Below are 22,905 nucleotides of genomic sequence, written 5' to 3'. Positions count from 1 at the left end.
TTTACAGGCGTAATATTTGCTGATGAGTACATTACATTGTGAAGAGTTGTTTTCTATAAGGTGTACTGTGTGTTGCTGATTGGTTGGATAATTTAGTGGTTTATAAATATTATGTATTGGTTTGTGACACCTTAAAATGAAGCCAATTCTATATGTCTGACCCCTTATATCCTCCTGAGACCCTGTGTCCTCATATGAGGAACATTTGAAGTGGATGAGGTGTTAATGTACAGGTGTAATATTGGCTAATGAGGAGGTTATGATTGTAGTTATGCAACTGATCTGGACATGCAGAGTTGTTTTCTATATGGTGTGTTGCTTGTTGGTTGGATAATTTAGTGGTTTCTAAACATTTCTTTTGTTTGTTTGTGACACCTTAAAATGAAGCCAGTACTATATTTCTGATCCCTCATCATATAAGTTGGATGAGGTGTTAATATACACGTGTAATATTGGCTGGTGAATACATTACATTGTTTTCTATAAGGTGTGTTGCTGATTGGTTGGATAATTTAGTGGTTTATAAACATTTTTTTCAGGTTGTGACACCTTAAAATGAAGCCAATTCTATATTTCTGACCCCTCGTCATGTAAGTTACAGCCTCATACACTTGGTATTAACATGTGTATCTGTGTAAAAACCAATACGGCCTACACCAGTGGTTCTCAGATGGTGTGCTGTGGGTTTTTGTGATAACTACACATTATTATCACAATATTCAACTGGGCCTATATAAAAAGTTATTTATTTTTGATGGCTCCACCTGAAAGTTGACAGGAGGAACATTTGAAGTGGATGAGGTGTTAATGTGCAGGTGTAATACTGGCTGGTGAGGAGGTTATGCAGGTCGTTTTTTTTTGTTTTTTTTTAAATTTTTTTCCGGATGTATAAAAGCAGATTGTTGGCTTCCTCAAAGTATGTGTCCATTCCTGTAAGTCATTCATATTCCTTTAGTGCGTAAAGGTCCTCAGATCAATAGAGTCATGAAAATTAATCAGAGTTGTGAGTATAGTTTTAACAGGATATAGTGTGTGCAGAGTGTCTTGCCCAGTGAACCAATCTGTGTTTTTCCTGAGTCAATTAGGGTGTGAAGCTCTTTAATTTTGTAAAAAAAAAAAAAAAAAAAATAATAATAATTTTTGGTGGAGTGGCGTGCACAAGTGGATGTAGTAAATATTAAGTGGGATGTGTCCCCTGTGTCCCCCAAAATCTACACCTGTGAGTGTTGTCACAATGTAGGAATTCCTAACAGCAATACAATACCTTTAAAAAATATAAATCTCCGATACATATTTGTTACCACGTGGAAAACTGACATCAAGGGCACGCAAGTTGAGTTTCTTATTCAAAGATAAATCTAAAAAGGCTATGACATGACAACAATGACTTTCCTTTTCTTGGTTAGTAGCAGAGAACAGCAGAATGACTGAAGTAAACAACAATAAAAGTGTAATTAAAGCACAGCTGGTAGTGGAGTATCGATACAGCTGAAAATGAGTATTTAAACAGTCTTAAATATTCTGAATTGATATGTAAAGATGTAATGTTTTTGACTACACTAATATGGGTGTAGGGGTGTAGGGTAATGCAGTTTTTCAGGTTGAGGGTCCAAAGAAAATATAGATAACGCTGTGGAAGGCCTTGCTTATTTTAAATTTCACACAGTCCCTTGTTTATCTTGTTATAAACAGATATAACAACAAATTATTAAGTGTTCATGAACGTCTTTGTTAACGTCTAGCATTCATCACTGGTCTTAAAACAGTTAATGGATGCTCCATAACACAGTAAAACATAGTTATAATCACAAATAATCGTGTCTGCAGTAGTTTAAATACATTTATAAAAAGGATCATCAACATAAACCACAGCACACTTGGGCCCTTGTCACCTCCCTGTCGCTCCCCCTGTCCGTCTAAGTAGCTCATCTCTCCCTGTGGATCCAAATAACCTGTGGAGGGAGGTATAAGTTAGTATTATGTCACAGAAAAGGACTTAAATCCTGTGTTTCTTTAAGTCCATGTGGCTCAAGTGTCTTTAATTCATGGATCCAAAATGCTTCCCTTCTTCCTTCCTCAAATCAGCCCCTCTTAGTTTGGGTTGTACTTTTTCAATACCAACAAATTTAACAGATAAAAAAATAGTTTTTAAACCTGCTGTACATGCTGAGAAATAGTTGAAGTTGCTCTACTCTCTGGCGCTTTAAGGCTTTAAATTGATTTATTATTACTGCTGAACATTTGACCATCTAAATCCACCTCTGCTACTGGGCCACTGCTGCTGCTGGTCGTGTGTTGTCACTGCTGTGGACTGTGTTGTTCTTTACCACAAGGTCACTGGTTTCATTCATGTTTTGTCCTCTCATGTTTCTATGTGTCTCCTTACTAAGCCTGCCTCAGGAATAGAGCTGCAGTCATTAATCAAGGAAATAATTTACAGATTAATCAACAGTGAAAATAATTGTTAGTGACAGCTGTACTAAAGAATCGCCCCTCGAGTATAAATACAGTTTTTTCAATTGAAATTGAATGTGTAACATAATATTATATATGATAACCCTACATATAAAAATCCCGTATATGTTGTTCATTATAAATGATTTAAAACACTTATATACAAAGTATTTATTACCCTTAAGTACAGGGAAATATCTAGTAAATTAAAAGAATTCACAGGCAGTGTATTTAAACCTATTGAGGATCCATAGTTTGCTTAAAATAATAATAATAATAATGATAATATAACAATAATAATAATTATTATAAATGAATAAATTATAATAAATACTAATCATGATAAACTTTATTTGTGTAGCGCTTTTCTAAACACAGTTACAAAGTGCTTTATGAATCAAATAAAATAGTTTACACCATCAAGATAAAAACAGCAGTTAAAACATTGAACATAGGCTGAGACCAGATAAATCAGAGTCTGTAATAATAATAAATAAATTATTTATTTGATAAAAGAATGATAGAAACTAGATACAACAGGTTTACTGTAAAAAAAAAAAAAAAACTTTCTGTAAAAATATGTTTTGAGGAGTGTTTTAAATGAAGGCACTTGGTGGGGCATTGGTGGCTTAGTGGATAGAGCAGGCGCCCCATGTACAAGGCTGTTCCCACAGCAGCCCGGGTTCAAGTCCAGCCTGTGGCCCTTTGCTGCATGTCATCCCCTCTCTCTCTCTCCCCCTTTCACACTTGGTTCTCCTGTCCATTAAAGGCAAAATGCCCAAAAAATTATTAAAAATGAAGACACTTGGTGTTTTTCAAAGTCAGGGATCTTAAGGAAGTAAACTTTCAGAGATATTGATCCAAATAAATGACATATATATCAAGACCTTGCTGAGCTCAGCTGGTGCAGGTTTCATTGAGGAGGCCCCGCCTTCATTTCCAGCAGAATTGACCTATGGCTAAGCCACGCCCCCTCAACTCACTCGGACAAACTATCAACATTCAATGACCGGCGCTATGGCAGGTGTCACAGTACACGGCATTTCACAGGAGGCAATTGATGATTTTTGGGGACATAACAATCAGATGTCATTGAGAAGTAACTAAAAGGGCCTAAACTACGCATTGGAGGGATATATTCATCATTTTATTGTTGAGAAGGTCGATGAAAAGCTTAAATTACAAGCCAAAATTTACAGGTCACAGTGTACGCTTGTGAACCGCATCTGGTTGCCGTCACCATCAAAGACAACAAGTTAAAGTGCCACTGAAGTTAAGGTTTTTGGCTCAGAATATGAGAAAAGGATAACGGCCTTTTTACCATCTTTACCAAGAGTGTCTCTCCGTTAGTTTGGTGCTACAGTATTTACACTGAATCATTCAGCATAACGTTTGCCAACCTTTGTTATCTCTGCCATTACAGATAAGTTAATGAAGCTAAGCTCCAGAAGTTAACGTTAGCTTAACTAGAGCCCTTTGGACAACAGCTAACAATGATGTACGATCACCAAAGTACAAAACTAGAACAAAATAGGCTAATGAACTCCCAGCAAACAAGGTGACATGATGAACAACGCAGCTAGGAGCTAACGTTAGGCTAACTTTAGCTAACGTTAGCTAGAGATGTTAAAGATAACTTTATATTTCTTTCCAGCAAAGTGACAATATGTTGCCTCAAACACAATGTTGACTTACCTTAGAACAGATGTAGACATCATTGTTAATCTTATTCACGTTGAGTTGATGTTGTGGTCTAACGTTACCACACAACTTTATCCAAAGGAGACACTTTTGTCGGTTGAGATGTGGTTTAAAGTGTAAAAATACACCTGGTCGCCCAGCCTCTCAGAATACCTTGTGTCAGAGTTGCATGTACCCCATGCACACCGTTTGACCATTTTTAAACTTCAAATCTCAGAAAAAGCTCATAAAACCGAACAAACTGACTTTGTGTAATGCATTTTAATGGACGTCCAGGCAGAGAATGTCCCAGTGTATGGGAATGGCTATACACACTGTGATTGGCTCATTGCATTTGAGGGCGGGACTTAGCCATAGTTCAATTGTGGGTGCTTTATACCTGCTGAGGATCCACACGTGCATCCTTGAAATTTCTCTAAATGAAGGACTCTGTGCTTGGTAGAATTTGAAGGATCCTCGTAGCCTCCGTGAAATTCAGCCATTTAAGAATCCTTCCTTGACTTCTGAGAAGCACCCAGTGAGTTTGCCAAAATAAGTTCCCCAGGTGAGGAATTCTACACCTGTGGAGCTCTAACGGGAAATGTCCTGATTCCCATTGTAATGAGGCGTGCTGCAGGAACTGTTAGAAGTTAGGAGGGTTCTACCTGAGGAGCGCAGGCAGCGGCTAGGCTCAGAGGGCGTTAGTAAATCTATGATGTATATTGGAGTACCGGCACGTAGGGCTTTGAAATTAATTAGTAAAAGTTTAAAATCAATTCTATACTTAGCCAGTGTTGCATTGTAAGGGTGGAGTTAGTTAAAAGCTGGCAGACGTATGGCTTGTTGTCATAAATATATGTTTATGTTATATTCTCAAGTGACTCTCAGTTTTCGTGTTTGGTGTGTTTTAAGTAACGGCTTTATAATGTGTGGGAGTTTATTTTAATCCGTATCACCACTGTATTGATATAATGCATAAATAAGGGTTGAACTTTTGTCCTCATAATTAACAAGATTTCATTGTTGTGAAAGACTGAAAAGACTTTGAAAAGATTTAATTCTGACACCTGCTCATATCAGCATCAATACAAGCCATAAAGATAAACTGTATTTGTGTACAAACTCTACATTTTGGTTTTTGTCACCTCAACTCAGTGCCAGCCTCCGTTGGTTAGCTGTGTTGTTTCAGTGTGAGGAGACTGTGGGATGAGAGAACTGTTTCAAAGATTTCTCACTAATATAAATGCTGGTTGGTGGATCAGATACACATCAAATTAAATGTGGACTCTTGTTCTCTCCACAACTCCACCAGTTTCTCCTCCTTTCCTACTGGAGTACTGAGCCTCGTTATGTTCCTGCACCCTCCTCAGAGTCCCCTCCATGTTTACTGTCTGCCTTGTTTGCTGCTTCCTGTTTGGTGCTGGAGAGAGTGCAGCTATTGGTTGTTGACGATGTCCACGTCATTTAACGTCAGTGTTTGCATGAGCCAAGACTAAAAACTTACGTGATATTTCAAACAGGATTGATTTCATAGTAGGGCTGCTCAATATAACGACTATGTACAATATATCGTTATTTGCTCCTATGTTTAATCTGTCTGTTCATTAGCCTACAGCGTGACATCACTCTATATGTTGCATGTGTTGCACTAAATCAGTCTGTGAGATGACTGAAATTACAGCAGCACAGGTGCAAACAAGCACTGTGCTGCTAGTTTGAATGTGAGGTGGATCCTAGGGCGTCGCTGCTCTTCTTGGTATTTGTAGTCTATTGTGTGTCACTGAGACAACACCTGGATTCAGACGACAGATGTGTTTAAAAAATGCAGCGACAACACAGATGTTTCATAAACAAGACATTTCTGATGCTGATAAAGTGTCTCTCGCTCCTTCCCTCTTGCTCTGTGCATAAATAAGATTAATAACCTCAATAAATACAAATATTTAAATTATTTTCCTGCACTAGAGAATCCCAGTCTTTGCATTTTATTTTGATCACAGTCTTTTTTTTTTTACAAAAGTGCTCGTGACATCTCAAATGTGGCTTTGACTTGCATCTGAACATGGAGCCCATTTTGTAGAGAATACCGAGATATTGTGTATCGCCATTTAGCCTGTAAATGCCAAGGTATGAATTTTTGTCCATATCGCCCAGCCCTATTTATTGGAACATCAAGGTGATAAAAAGACTGACTTAAAGGGATAGTGCACCCAAAAATGAAAATTCAGCCATTATCTACTCACCCATATGCCGAGGGAGGCTCAGGTGAAGTTTTAGAGTCCTCACATAACTTGCGGAGATCCAAGGGGAGAGGAGGTAGCAGCACAAGTCCACCTAATGGCTGATGGCGTCCCAGATTCAAACGTCCAAGAACACAGAATTGAAACCACAAAATATCTCCATACTGCTCGTCCGTAGTGATCCAAGTGTTCTGAAGCCCCGACATAAAAAGTATGGAGATATTTTGTGGTTTCAATTATGCGTTTTTGGACGTTTGAATCTGGGTCGCCGTCAGCCATAAGGTGCAGTTGTGTTGCTACCCCCTCTCCCCTTGGATCTCTGTGTTGTGTTGTGAGGAGTCTGAAACTTCACCAGAACCTCCCTCGGCATATGGGTGAGTAGACAATGGCTGAATTTTCATTTTTGGGTGCACTATCCCTTTAAGACAGCTCAGGCTGAGTCACAGAATCGCGTCAAAACTCTAGAAAAAGTTTTTTGATTTTATTCGGACATTGAAAATTTGTTTGGAACGGTGAAATTGCTTCAAAAGTTTTTTAGTATAAGGCCAGCATGACTGTGTCATTGTCAGGTGCTTTGTTTGCTGCTGTGTTGGATATTATTTATTTTTTAATTAACTATCTAGCGGTATGCTTATAGTTGAATTTGGAGGTTAGTGCATGAAACATTTGTAGTTTGTTTCGATGGTTGCTTTAACTATGCCTGCAGTTTCCCAGTGTGCAAAAAGATTAATAGAGTCTGTAGATAATTATTGAATTTCCTCGGTCAGTTTGTCCTGATATGGTTGACTTACAGAGCTGCTGTTTTACACACATCCTCTCCAGACTCTTTGGGAGATCTTGCAGGTCTTATCATAAAAAAAGTATCCTGTTGCCCCGTGTTTGATGCTCTGCTTTCTAACCAATTAGAGAGGGTCATTGATCTTCCCGTAAATGTGAGATTACTTCCTGAAGATCAGCGGGCCTAACTGTGTTTAAAGAGCCAAATTGCCATTCGGCTGGAGAGCGCTGCCACATGAGATAATATCTCACAGGTTATTCTCTCCAGTGTTTCCCCACCTACACTTCTCAGCAGTGACCCACAGCTGCTGCTGCTGGAAAATTATCTTTGTGGTTTAAACAGAAAAATCCAGATAAAAGCTCAGTGTTAGGGTTATTGTTGAGATGCGAGTGTGGCTCTAGATCGACATACAAATATTGATTATTGGGGGAATGTAAAGGTTCAGTGTGAAGGATTAAGGGGTATATGTTGGCAGAAATGGAATATAATATAAAAAGTCTGTTTTCTTTAGTTCATCATCTCTTGACGATATGAATCATTGTGTTTTTGTTATCTTAGATTGAGCTGTTTAAGCCCCTCTGAGACGAAAGCTGCAGAAAAACAGATTTTTCATCATGAAACTGCTTTATTGGGTGCTTTTACTGGTTTAAATCAACAGGTCCGTTTGTTTGGAGAGGAACAGAGATCTCTGCCAATACTGTGGCTCCCAGTAAAAATCTCTTGAACGTCTGAGTGAAAATAGTTGAGCACACATTAGCAGCATTGGAGAAACAGTAATTTGAAACGTGAAATTGCTTTATTCTGTTGTTTTTTTGTTACTGGTTTAAGGGTGCTTTCACAGTTCAGTTTATTTGGTCCAAACCAGAGGGAAGAAACTAGGGCTGCCCCCGACTAAGAATTTTCCTAGTCCAGTAGTCGTCATTTAGGTCCATTAGTGGACTAGTTGCCCACATGTTTCTGATATGAATGTAATGATGAAATGATATATTTTGGTGGTTTGAGTTGAAGGTGTGAGAAAGAATAGTATCAGTAACATTGTTAACACTGTGCTACATTACAGAGAAATACAAAACCGTACTAATGACCCTTCATTAATATAGGCCTATATTTTATCTCCAAGTGCACGTCACACACTGAGCGAGCCGCCTGTTAATGACGCTGTGGGCTAATGGGCATGTAGCTACTTCCATGTTTCAGATGATACGTCATGTTTGTAGTCGACCAATGAAGATGAGTTTACATATCACCTTGGGTTCGTCCTTCACCTTCTCAAAATGATCCCACACTTTGGATTTCCTGCCCGACATGTTATTAACTAGCCTGTGGAATAACCGCAGGTACCAGCCCTGGAAATTAACCTGATGAGGACACTTCCTGTGTCTGTCCTTTCAAATTAAATTCCCACATGTTCCAGTCATATAGGTTTGGATTTATTTCGACAAGGCGTAACTCCTGATAGAGTTTCACGTTAGTTTTGTATTGTTTTTTTCTTCGACTAAGCGACCAATGAAATCTTTCGTGTAGACTCACTCTTGGTCGTCTTTTAGGGGGCAACCCCAGAAAAAAAGATACATTGATGTATTTTAGTTTTGAATCGATTCCTGTTCACACTGACTTTTTACAAACGAACATGAAGTTCTACTGACTGACAGGTAACTCATTGATTGGACAGTTTTGGTGTTTGTCATCCTGCATCATTAGGATCCACGTGGGGAAATCTAACTCTGATGACTGACAGACGTTTATTCGGCTCTTTAATGCTTCTGATGTGTATATTTATGTTCTTTGGTTTCACAAAGAGCTCACAAAGAAATTCCTGATTGTAAGCATTATTAGTCAGCTATTATTAGACTACAAATCAATGGCATGTTATGAATTATGACTAAAACAGAGTCAAGATAAAGAGAAGGCGTCCTGTACAGTAATGATTCAGGGATTAATACTGTGGGATCACTGTTACACACTTTTTAATGCACTTAATGAACCGACAGAGTACAGGGAGTCCGATACATTCACGGATGTTCTAACAGCCTTTTAATCAGAAGAAATATCCTTACTGAGGTGTGTATGTGTTACCATGGTTACATGTATGCATTAGCAGAAGTAGGTTACGGGCTATACATGGCCTTTATCAGGATGAGTTATGAGATCCTGGACATATTTCGTGATCGGCTGATGGGTTTATTATTAGTCTATGAAATATCTGCCACCATAAATTCTTGTGGTTGCTTCGTTTTCTTTCACACCACAAACAAACTGCACCAGAGTCTTTTTGGAAGAGGATGCGATTGACAGCTTTCACACCTGCCCAAATGAACAGTACTAACCACACAAACTGATCTGAGTTTGTTTAAATCAAACAAAACAGGTTAAAGGTTCGGTTCAATCGAACTCAAGTTTGTGTGCTCCCTAAGTGTGGTTCATTTGGGCAGGTGTGAACACAGCTATCACACTCATGTGTGCACCAAAACAACTGGACCGAGACCTTCTTGAAGAGGTGGTCTCAGTCCGGTTACAAAGGAACTCTGGTGCGGTTGGTTTGTGGTGAGAAGGTGTTCTGACCTGGATGTGAAGCAACTGCAGTCACATGACACATTGTTTGGGTTAAACATGAGCATGTTACAGTCCTGGAGGATTATTAATGTGCACCTCCTCCTGTACTGCCTTAATATGCACATTCAGCACATCCAATGCATCAAAACATTGTTTTCTAGTTGGAGCCGCGCCTCGTTTTCAAACTGTATGGTTTGACTAAAATGAACAATGACAGCAATATAGTCCACGATGAGCAGCGCTAAAATCAACCTGCGTAGTTGTCCCTCCATTGTGACATTAGAAAGTGTCACATTTATCTTGCAAGTGTACTCTTCTTCAACGTTTGCTTTACTTCCTGGATTTTTCCCACATGGAAATTCTGACCAATCAAGAGCAGCTTTCTCACACAAGGCATTTGATCTGGTCCTCTTGTAAATGCTGCCGTGAGAACATGAACCAACTCTAGGCAATTATACAACTTTGGGACAACATGAGTCCCTGATTCAGACCAAAGGAGACAACTCTAGGTCTGGAAGCACTCTAAATCACCAGGTCAGTTTGTTTGAGAGAGGAGGAGACCTTTGTGGATAATTCTGCTCCCGATAAAAACCTCCTAAACAATGAACACTGAAGGAATTCTAACAAGGAGAAGTTTCAGCTAGTTGCAATCTGCAATCCTCACTGCTACATACCACTGAATCCCCTGTATCTTACACACTGTTCCTTTAAATCATTCATGTGTCAGAATTTGAATAGTTTTTGAACAGTATGAAGTGAAACACCTCTGAACTTTAGGATTGAAGTCTTGCCATTCTTGGTGTTGAATTTCAGTCTCAGCGGGCAAGGTCACACTGCAAAACGGATTACATCTTGTCTGAGCAGCACAGCCTAGAGTTAGTCATCATATGACAGGGCAAAGACGGAGGGACACACAGAGATGAAGGATCAAACATTACAGGGTTGTCATTCATTAACATTCTCACAAAAACTTTTTGTTACATTTAAATCAGCGTGTTTTCTGATGTGGTGGATAATAATTAATCATATTAAATGCTGTTAATTCCTTTGAAACACTTAAAAGAAGTGTGAGTTCAGGTAGTTGTTTTAACCCTGGAGCTACACTTGTGTTTTCTACGTCCAAGCTCACTCTCACTCTTGGACCGCCTTCATGCTGCACAAGCACAGTCAGACAAAATCAAACATGTTTGAAAAATCTTCAACTGTTTATGAGTCGTCAGTCGCGCCAAAATCTCCATTCTTCAATGAGTTCACACGACACAGGAATCTGCATCAAGCACCAGAGCCTCACACAGCCGAGCTAGTCTCAACAGAAGCCTGTTATTCTTAAAGTGCAGCTCCGTGCAGAATTAAAAAGCTTATTGTGATAAGGCTGTGTGCTAATTTTAAGGTTTTTAACACACAATTTTGTCGGAAAAAATCACCAGCACTACCATCATATGCTAATAAGAATCTTGGCAATTACATGCTCAGTGAAAATAAAAATAATTTGGTGTGTAGTTCCTCTTTAAGGGAGAATTTCATTAACTGATTTTAGCTAATTATGGGTCATAATGGGGTGGGAGAAGAAGCTCTTGTGAATTGGAGAAAAAAAAACTCCATTCAGTTTACAGAATAAAGTTGAATGGTGGAAAATGTGTAATTGTATTTGCTGCAGAGAGTTTTCACTTGGCTGCAGACAGTATTGTGTGTGTGTGTGTGTATGTGTGTGTGTGTGTGCGCGGTTTGTAAATGCACATCGTTAGAAGTTTACTCATCTTATTAGGGAGGCAGTAAATCTTTATGACCCGAGCTCCAGTATAAAAGTACACTGTGTTAACATTTCCCTAAACACATAAGTTAAGTTATGGTCTGTATATGGACATTATTTAACCTCCTCTGCTCCACCCCTCCCTAAAATAGACCAGTTTAGAGGGGACAAGGGATCTTTAGCAGATCAGCAGTATATGACACATGGACTTGGTATACATCATCTAAAAGCTGGGAGCACTGTGTGTCGAGTTTTTCAGTCATAAATATGTAATACACACTGTGACATTGTGTTTGGAGCCTACTCGAACTTTGAAAGCTTAGAGTGTACAGGGGCTCAGAACATTGTGATGGAAGTATACAGGGCCACCACAAAGTCCCTTCTTTAAGTTTAAGTTTATTTGCACATTTAGGGTTTAAGGTTTCCCTTTAATTGACCTATGGCTAAGCCACGCCCCCCTCCACTCACTCGGACAAACTATCAACATTCAGTGAGCAGCGCTATGGCAGGTGTCACAGTACACGGCATTTCACAGGAGGCAATTGATGATTTTTGGAGACATAACGATCAGATGTCATTGAGAAGTAACCAAAAGGGCCTAAACTACGCATTGGAGGGATATATTCATCATTTTATTGTTGAGAAGGTCGATGAAAAGCTTAAATTACAAGCCAAAATTTACAGGTCACAGTGTACGCTTGTGAACCGCATCTGGTTGCCGTCACCATCAAAGACAGCAAGTTAAAGTGCCACTGAAGTTAAGGTTTTTGGCTCAGAATATGAGAAAAGGATAACGGCCTTTTTACCATCTTTACCAAGAGTGTCTCTCCGTTAGTTTGGTGCTACAGTATTTACACTGAATCATTCAGCATAACGTTTGCCAACCTTTGTTATCTCTGCCATTACAGATAAGTTAATGAAGCTAAGCTCCAGAAGTTAACGTTAGCTTAACTAGAGCCCTTTGGACAACAGCTAACAATGATGTACGATCACCAAAGTACAAAACTAGAACAAAATAGGCTAATGAACTCCCAGCAAACAAGGTGACATGATGAACAACGCAGCTAGGAGCTAACGTTAGGCTAACTTTAGCTAACGTTAGCTAGAGATGTTAAAGATAACTTTATATTTCTTTCCAGCAAAGTGACAATATGTTGCCTCAAACACAATGTTGACTTACCTTAGAACAGATGTAGACATCATTGTTAATCTTATTCACGTTGAGTTGATGTTGTGGTCTAACGTTACCACACAACTTTATCCAAAGGAGACACTTTTGTCGGTTGAGATGTGGTTTAAAGTGTAAAAAATACACCTGGTCGCCCAGCCTCTCAGGATACCTTGTGTCAGAGTTGCATGTACCCCATGCACATTTTTAACCATTTTTAAACTTCAAATCTCAGAAAAAGCTCATAAAACCGAACAAAACTGACTTTGTGTAATGCATTTTAATGGACGTCCAGGCAGAGAATGTCCCAGTGTATGGGAATGGCTATACGCACTGTGATTGGCTCATCGCGTTTGAGGGCGATGCTTAGCCATAGGTCAATTGTGTCTCATAAGTTGTTGGAGTAATTTTTCGGTTGATACCATTTGTTACTCAGATTTTGTGTTAAATTTAAGCATTTTTTCCCACTTTTGAATTGAAGAAAAATGGCAGATATCCCTCAAAATGCCACACTGCGACACAAAGACCTTGAAGAACACGATTAATATACATTTTATATTGTTTGAAGTAGGGCTGCCCCTGACTAAGAATTTTCCTAGTCGTCATTTAGGGCCATTAGTCGACTAGTCGCCTGCATGTTTCTGATATGAATGTAATGATGAAATGATATATTTTGGTGGTTTGAGTTGAAGGTGTGAGAAAGAATAGTATCAGTAACATTGTTAACACTGTGCTACATTACAGAGAAATACAAAACCGTACTAATGACCCTTCATTAATATAGGCCTATATTTTATCTCCAAGTGCACGTCACACACTGAGCGGGCCGCCTGTTAATTACGCTGTGGGCTAATGGGCATGTAGCTACTTCCATGTTTCAGATGATACGTCATGTTTGTAGTCGACCAATGAAGATGAGTTTACATATCACCTTGGGTTCGTCCTTCACCTTCTCAAAATGATCCCACACTTTGGATTTCCTGCCTGACATGTTATTAACTAGTCTGTGGAATAACCGCAGGTACCAGCCCTGGAAATTAACCTGACTCCTGTCTGACTGCTGAGCGTGGACACTTCCTGTGTCTCTCCTTTCAAAGTAAAGTCACACATGTTCCAGTCATATAGGTTTGGATTTATTTTGACAAGGTGCAACTTGAGCAATGAAATCTTGCAGACTAATGACCTTTCTGGTCAACTAACATTTGGTTGACTATCGGGGCAGCCCTAGTTTTTAGATAAGCTACATTGCACATTACAAACAAACGATTTGGGTTCTTTTAGTAATCTATTTTAGCTTTTGTGCTTAGTTTGTTGTTTGCTGTCTGTTTAACTGTGTCCTGTTTGTGTCTGATTGCGAATGTAGCTGCTGTATAAAGTAATAAATCTATATCTATCTATCTAGCCATAAAGAAATCCATGTTGCGATTTGGTATAAATTTCTGCTAGAACTGCATTTTTTGATGGTTGGAAGGCAAACAGCTCTCTTCTCGAAACTGCTGAGACACCCCCATATTGTCAGTGTACCTATGAAAGCCATCCATCCTTTGAATGCCCTAGTTCATGTTCGTAAAGTTTCATGAGGCTGTGATTATCTTAGAGGTCACTATAGGTCATTTTTACAGCGATGTCTGTTTAAGAAAATGTGTCGCTACAATGAAATGGATGCAACGGGGGCTTACATCATCACACGAGAATAAAATTGGGCTCATTGAATCCACAAGAGTCTCAGCTTTACAGTCAGACCCAAATTATGCAATTCCGACCCCAGTATGGCGAAATATTCAGATACAATAAGCGAAAATAACACATCTATACTGCATGCTAAAAACATGGTTGCATGGTTTTTGCCCAGAACTGCATGGGACTAATATAAAGTGGGCATGCCTGTAAAGGGGAGTCATTCACTGGTTGCGTAAGTTTCAATTTCACAATGAGCTCCCAGAGTTGTTTTTTTTTTTTTTTTCCAACTAATAGTCCCAAGATAATTGTTTGTTGCTAATTGAGTTTAATTGCTAAATGAGCTCAGGGAATATTCTCAGTATGTGATGTCATACATGTGTGCATCCGATTCCCTTCCTCTGTGTAACATGAACATTCAGACCTTGATTTCAGACAGGCAGAACAGACGTATTGCTTGGTTTAGGCATTTTGCTGCCTTGTTTATTTGTCTTATTTTCATTAATATTGTAGCGAGGCCCTTTTGACATTTTCCACTCAGACTAAACATTTCAGACTAGACAATTGCCTTTAACAAGCTGTTATTTGCATGCTGTGTGCACACCAGGTGATAAGGCAGAGAGCGAATGACAGAGTGCATCAGTTTCTTCTATGCTACATAAAACACACACAACCCCCCCCCCGTTATAATGAGAGGATCACAAACAGGCGTACAGTAGCTGAGAGCTCACCATATGATTAAATCAATTCAGTTTGATCACAAGAACCATTCAGCTGAATTTACCCATCATTAAACTTCTTTATTTATTGAATCAGATGCTGTTGTTGTGTTTATATCCAGACTGAAGGCTTATGTAAGGCAGTCGATATCTTTGTTATGCTCATGTTTCGTTGGCTCTCATTTGCCTTCATTTTCTTTGTGCCTCATTACTTTCCACAGCACAAAAGCTCCTCTAGATTTATCTAGTTTAAAGTCATGACAGTAAAAAATGTTTGAAGTAATGTTAAAGGTCCCTTCTTGGTCCATAATGCACCTTTTACCACTCCCAGAGTGTTTGCCCTGAACATCGATCCTCTTCTGAAATGGCCAAAACTGTGGTGTCTTAAAGGAATAGTTCTGATCTTTTTAAAGGAGGTTGTATGACGTACTTATCTGTAATCAATCACTCCTTTACACTGCCTGTTCAAAGCGGGAATGTCACGCCTTTATTCCACCTTGACGTTCTTTTTAAAAGGCACAGTTGTGGAAAGGGGGGTTAGAGTTGTCTCACCTTTACGCCAGCATTAGAGTTGGGCAAAATTTATACTTCTGCGTCGAATCAATGCTGTACCTACGCCGTAGCTTAATGTGCACCTCCCCAGAAATGTAACTACACGTTGCAGCGACGCAGACCTCCTGTCTGTTTCTGTAAGCTGAAACCATTTCCCTCAGTGGAAACGAAGCTTTTATTTACTTTTATTTCACAGATAAGAAACAATAAATTGTGAAGACAGTAAAGCCTCCACTAAAATAGCATTTTAAGTTTTGTGTGTGATTTATCCTGGCTTCATATGAGCAGAGGAAATCTCTGCTCATCGCTAGGCTAATTTATACAATGTAAAATGCCATAGGCTTGTGCTAATAATGTTAGCATGTTGTATTTGTTTGGAAAACATGTTTAGTATAAGACAGTTGTTTTGTCAGTGAACCTTGTGAGTTGTAATGGAGCTGAATTTTGTAACGTTACCTTTGTTACATGTTGCTGTTGTCCCTGGCTTCATATGAGTAGAGGAAAAGTCCGTTAGCCACTAGGCTAATTTATACAATGTAAAATGCCATTGGCTTGTGTTTGTCTGTGAATGCTGCGAGTTATAGTGAAGCTGATTTGTGTACTTGTGTTTGAAATTGTCGATATTAAGCCATGTTTAATGTGTGTTTTGAATCAACTAAACTTGACACTAGCCATGTTTCCATCAGCCTGTTTAGATGCGCATCTAGAAGTATCGCATCGGAAAAATATGATGGAAATGCCAAAATTCGAATTAAAATCCCCTGATTCGCACAAACTAAAATACGCTCGCTTTAGCTGGGTTTTGGTTGATTTGTAAAAATGTTGATTTGCAAAACGGGGATTTATGTTCAAATTAAGTCTGCCGTAGCGCACCTCTCTCCATGGTGATATCCACACTCCGGGTCGGGAAGGCGGTAATGCATTTACAAGATGGTTGCCAACTGTCAGAAAACGTAGAAGAAGAAGAATGCGAGACTTGTTTTGTTTCCGGTTCTGTGGAAAACTCGCGTGAGTTCGTAGTTTTCACCAAAGTCCGTACATTTAATGTAAACGCACAGGATTTGTATTTTTTTTAATGCACATTTCCCAATGATTCGAATCTCTTTTGGATGGAAACATAGCTACTGACACCCCACTGTTCAAGTATAAATGCTCACAGCGGCGTAGGCCATATGAGTAGGCTAGGGTGTAGGGTCTGCTGCATAAGTATAAATCCCCTTTAGTAACAGAATCGTCTGTGTAAAAGGGACACCTAGCAGGACAAGACCACAGAAAGGAGGGGCGTAACATTTTGATGACATTTTATGTGTGCGACCCACCACTGGGAGATTTAAAAAGGAGCTGCTGATAGCAGTTAGCAGCTAACAACAATGAGGAAGAACAGTGGCCGAAAATGTGTGCAACTTTGGGAGGCGATGAGGTCCGGGACTCTTAAATCGCTAAGCAACGAACGAAATCAGCCATCATATAACAGGGATGGTAGATTATTTTTATTGCCATGTTATGCCATTGTTACTGTTTGTAAAGCGCTGCCTAAGCTTATGCTACATGTCATACAAGAGGCTGAAGCTGTTGTGTTACAGGTCACATCCGTCATGCCTCTATTGCTTCTGCAATGCCAACATGCTGTCTAAAACTACACACTGGAGCAGAATGATGCTGCTGTTGCTTGGTTCTGTGTAAAAATGCAAAGGAGACATAAAGAAGGGAATTGTAGTGAACCTATAGTGTGATCTCTGTGTAAAATGTATCACCTATAGTAGATGGCGATCGGCCCACTCCCAGCTTGGAGAAGCAGGCAGGAGTACAGAAACTAAGCAATGTACTGCTGTAGACGGGGGCAGCGGTTAAACGTATTTTAGCCACCTAAAAAAATGGTCCAGCAAATCAGTTTAAGTGTACACTATATTGATATTGACGAAGTCACCAGAGTCCGTTGACAAAAACAGTAATTAGTTCCCGAGCAGGAGACCTGCGAGGTCCCTATTGTTTTTCTCCCAATTATTTATATATATATATATATAACTCACCAAACTTGCAATATAAGTCACACCTGGTGAAAAATTTTATAATCTATTGTCGTCCTGAATTTCCACCACTAGGTGGCGCTATTATTAAGGAAAGTGCGTTTTGGCTCATAACTCCCATACACTTTGTCGCACATTCAAAAACCTTATATCCACGCATTCAGTGAATTGTGCTGATTCTCGTGGTATAGATATAGGCCACATTTCCGCCTACCGTTTTTTTTTTTTTTCGCAAATTCGCAAAATGTCGCAAACCTACTTTTTCCAACTCCTCCTAGGCAGTTTCACCGATTTGCACGAAACTTTGCACACAGCATCTGTGGACTCTTCTGACAAAAAGTTATTAAAAGAATTTTGATATTCCAAAGAATACTCAAGTTATTAAATAACAACTTCCTGCAGATTTAGTTCTAAACAGGAAGTGTTGCATAGCTCCACATTGGTGGGTCCGAATGACATGAAACTCAGTTTACTACTTCCCCATGAGACCCTGAGGCTCTGTGCAAAGTTTCGGGTGATGACCACAAGGTGGCGCTCTTTAAATTGAAGTATTTTATATCTCAACATTGGTTGGGCAGATTAAAACGAAATTATTGTCAATGCCCTCCTGAGGATATCTGACGAAGGACTTACCGATCCGCCACTAGGTGCCGCTCTGGTGGCCGTCTAATTTAATATTTGGCACTGTGCCAACACCATAACACTCATGGAAATGAAATTGATAGGGGTGGTATAGACTGGCCCCTGTAACTCATACACCAAAAATGACCAGCAGGTGGCGCTATTTTCAATGCAAAAGCGTTTTTGGCTAATAACTCCCACATAATATGTCGCACATTGTTAAACATTCTATTTACGTGTTCTCAGAATTCAGCTCAATTGTGTGGTGTAAGCCACGCCCACTTGCGCGGTAACTTTCCATTCGCTAAATCGCGACAAATGAAAAACGTACTTTTTCGAACTCCTCCTAGGCGATTTGACCGTTTTGCACCAAACTTTGCATGTAGCATCTGTGGACCCTCCTGACAAAAAAGTTATTAAAAGAATTTTGATCGTCTAAAAAACGCCCAAAATATAAATCAACAAATTCCTGCACATTGTTTTCAAAACAGACAGTCTTTCATATCTTGACCAAATACAGTCCGATTACCACAACACTTTTGCTAATTGTGTTCCATGGCCCGATGAGGGATTGTGCAAAATTCAGTGCAAATCGGCCAATAGGTGGCACTCTGGTGGCAGTCTAATTAGTGTGAATGGAAGTAAATTGGAAAATCTTCAAATCCTCTTCAAAACTCATCAACTTTCAACCGCTTCTTGTCCCTCATACTTTGAGCTAGAGACACCATGTCAACTTTCAAAGAGTCAGAAGACCTTGAACTATTGGGCATGTATTCAGCTTCTACTTTTTGGAAAAATACATACGTTGGGTGCCTACCTGTATACTGGAAATGTAAGTAAGAGATAATGTTTATTTTTTAATTTATTACAGCTGACAAGACATCTAGGTGCACGACCCCCGACGGCAGCATGCCCCGATGCGCGTGGACTGCGAGGGCCCGTTCATCGCTGCTTGCAGCTTTAATTTGACCTATTATTACACGGGAGCTGCTGGTCAACTGCTGCCACACTAGTTGGTTTTGTTATTGTGTGACCTCGGTGTTCAGAAGAGTTGGTTCAGATTCACCAAAGTCACATAATAATGCAAACATAGTAACTGATCGAAGCAGCTGTAGATCAGCAGCTCCTGTGTTCTGCAAGTTAAAATTACTGTTTTTGTCAATGGAGTCTGGCTTTAAAGAGAGCAGAGATAACAGCTTCAGTTCCCTAATGTAAAGGGCTGTCTGACAGCAAGGTAACGCAGTGAATATATTCTGAATATTGCGTACATTTAAACTGATATTGATTATTTTAGCTGCTCCTGTCCACAACAGTACACTGTTTAGTTTCTGTACTCCAGCCTGCTTCGTCAAACTGGGAATGTGACAACCACCATTCACTGCACGTAATACACTGAATATGGATAAGTACCTCATACAAACCCACTTAAAAAAATCTGAACTATCCCTTTAACATCTTCTGTGTGTTATCAGACACTGAAGCTTAAAAAATGTTACAAGATGTTCAGCAGGTTTACAGCTGAAGCAGTTTTCTATGGATCCATTTAAAAGCTTCGTTTGTAAGTAACTTGAACTGCTCTATAGACCTTTTCTAACTTGACAACATAAAGACTCTAAATGGGTCCCTTTGTATTTCCTCTTGCAGTGTTTGTTAATGCAGTAGCTGACAGGAATAAATAGGGACCAAAGCTGTTGCCCTAGCAACAACACAGCAATAAAAAGGTCTTTAGATCACTGGTTGTTGTTCTGTCGATTATAACCAAAGATATGTTTTGACCACTTGTCCGTCTCTTGTCTCCAGGCCCTGTGGAGAAGCATGTGATGACTCACGCAAGGCAGAAGGGTTCCCTGAGGCAGAGCGACAGTAGTGCTGAGTGGTGGGACAACGCCCCTCTTTGGCCACATGGTGGCACTATGGGCGACGCCTGGCCTGAGCGCTCACTGCGATTCGGGAGGACAAAGAAGATAAGTGAGATCATCAAACAAAGGAAAGACATGGCCAAGAGGGTGAAAGACAAAAGAGGGAGGACGGAAAAATCAGATCAGCACAGAAAACTCGACCGGAGGCGTGACAAGAAACGGGACAGGAAGTTGTATCCTTTGCGCGGGAGGGCTGGAGGTTCAGATGGGGAGGGGCTCAGCTGTCACGTCCTGCTCACCCGTTTGGAGGAAAGCATCCGTGATCAAGAAAGGTCTGAAGAAAGGGTACGAAAGGACGCACGCAGACATTTAACTCTCAAACCCAAACCCAGAAAAGGGAAAAGCAGTGAAAGAAAAGAGGTGAAGTCGTTACCAAAAACCAAATCAAAGTCAAACAGCCCAAGTCGTGGCGAGTGTATTCATGTCCCACAACCTCGCAAGCGCAGACTGGCCTCTCTCAATGCCGAGGCGGTGAACACTCTGCTGCTTGAAAGAGCTACTGACCCTCAGGCGGCAGCTAAACAGGCCAGGAGACAGGAAGAGCCCACGAATGGAGGGATATCTCTGGATACAAATCCAACCAGGAGTGGCATCCCTGGAGGTCTAAAGGCTTCACGAGGAAACATCACCAGAGCCTCCATGTCTCACAAACTTGAACTGTGCCAAAGCTCTAAGCAGGTCAAGAAGGCCAAAGCCAGCCGAGCAGAGAGCGGGGGTATGAGTCATGAGAGTCTGGACGCCCCCGCCCCCAGAAGACTGGCTGGACTCAACGCTGCAGCCCTGCTGAAATTAACCAGCTCCTCTGCGACCAGTAAGCAGAGAGTAAAAGCTGCACCCACAGCTACTGTCACGTCAGACTGCAAGGCTCCTGCCTCAACCCCAAAACAGCACTCCAGAGTCAAACTCAGAGACAAGGGGCACTCACAGAAGCAGAAGAAAAAGACCCCTCCCCTGCACAGTGGCTGCACAGCCTGCAGAAAGAAGGCGGACTTTGAGGCCAAAGTGGAGTGGGAGACCGGCAGCTGCACCCATCGACTGACCAAACCAGGCTACCAGTCGCGCAGCATGCTAGCATACCCACTAAAGCAAGTGAAGGAGGAGCAGCTGGAGACCGAACTGAGCCCATACTACTGCTGTCCCCCAGAGGGCTCAGTGGAATACTGCCACCGCTTGGCCTTCTTCCTGGGCCAGCAGCCCTACGCAGAATCAGACGATCAGCCACTCAACTCAGCCATGACCCCTGTGAAGCGCGAGTGCCTCGTAACCTCACCCTCCCTGACGCATTCCCACCCGCACACAGCCCTGACCCTCGGCCCCCACCCTTGCCTCTGCACCGCCGACCACTGCTTCTCCAGCTACTACGTTCACATCGCCCACCCAACACACACTGGAACAACGTCAGCAGGCCTGGCCTCGCGGCCTCTGAACTTTGCAGCCCCCAGTTTATGCCCTAATCGGATGACTGGCTCCAAGCTGCTGGATCCGCGGGTGTCTCACAGCTCAGGGCTGGCCCACCCCGCCTACTGCAACTCGGTGGCTTCACCCTGTTACGGTGACGCCTGCGGGATCGGTGGCTACACCTATAGAGCGATGCCTCCTGTCACCAGCAGGGGTTGTTCTTACAGCACAGGATGCACTGGATGCACACACAGCATCAAAACAGGTGAGTGGAGGACGACGATAGTTTATCACTGAAGTATTTCAGCTGATTCAAAATGTAGATGGGTACTGAAGGAAGGCAGTTAATGAGGATAAGAGTCAATACGTTAACCAACTATCACTGAAACTGTCTAAACATTGAGTGTTTCAATAAGATCTGGAGCAGGTTGACACTTCCTTGTTTCCCTCATCATCACCCTTGTGTAGCTCTTATTATTGAAAGAAGCACATCTCAGTGTTATCGAGGTATTTCTTCCAGAACTAAAGAGTCCTTTGTTGTTAAACGTCTGCCTCAGGCCAGCTGTGTGGCCCTACAAATATGAACATTTCTTTTGTTTTTATCTTTGAAAGTGTCCACACCTTGAGGCAGCTCTGACTTAGATGTTCCTTGATAAGAAGCTCTGGGTTCATATGTGATATTTTCTGGAACAGTTGTGTTTATATATAGGTGGAGTGATAATGGAGATAAGGAAGCAGGTTGTTTTTAAGCTGATTTACAGTGGAACCGTGCAGTGCTCATTTTTGGCTTAAAGGTATACTATGTAGGGTTAAAAATGTATAGACTAGTAATCTCTCAATCATCATGTATGACCCACTAGAAGTGTGTGTCGGTGTAATTATCTTTACTTTACTGTGCTTGGGACGTTCCTGAGTATGTAGCCCAGCCAAAAACAGCGTGCAGGTGAGGTTAGGACTTTATAAAAAGGTAGCGATCAGGTGCCAAACCGTAAGCAGCACGCATCCAAGAGGAAGCCATGGATGCTGTAGAGGCACCACAAGGCAACAGAGTAGGAAGAGGAATATGATTTCTCTTCCCAGATTATTTGTCTCATTACAGTGACACTTTCGGCAAATATGACGAGAATTTTTCTAAAAGTCTCCGACAGTTTTAACAGCAGCAACTTCTACCTAAAGTTTGCTTGGTCATAAAAGACCAAATAAGGCTGTAGTGACAAAACACCTGAGTGTACTGAACTGATCAAACGTGCATCTTGTTGCTTATTAGTTCAATATTTTATTTGTAACAGGGCGTCTACAGGTCCTAAAAAAAGTCTTACAATGTCTAAAACTCAGTTTTATAAATATGTTGTAAACGTCTTTAAGTAGT

General features: G+C 40.7%; 1 protein-coding gene across 3 annotated transcripts in view; it reads left to right on the top strand.

Annotated features, from left to right (window-relative positions):
• The window catches only part of LOC117270314 (bromo adjacent homology domain-containing 1 protein), a 64,346-nt gene that overhangs the window by 28,862 nt on the left and 12,579 nt on the right, over positions 1–22,905 (top strand). For all 3 annotated transcript variants that reach the window (XM_078173665.1, XM_033647838.2, XM_078173664.1), the window contains exon 2: positions 20,020–21,801. In XM_078173665.1, coding sequence (XP_078029791.1) covers positions 20,040–21,801 — 1,762 coding nt within the window. In that variant the 5' untranslated portion in view covers positions 20,020–20,039. The remainder of the gene's footprint in view (positions 1–20,019; positions 21,802–22,905) is intronic.

This window comes from Epinephelus lanceolatus, chromosome 13, assembly GCF_041903045.1.
Source record: "Epinephelus lanceolatus isolate andai-2023 chromosome 13, ASM4190304v1, whole genome shotgun sequence".
Lineage (NCBI taxonomy): Eukaryota > Metazoa > Chordata > Actinopteri > Perciformes > Serranidae > Epinephelus > Epinephelus lanceolatus.
The sequence above is the reverse complement of the archived record's forward strand: the minus strand, read 5'-3'. Positions and strand labels throughout refer to the sequence as shown.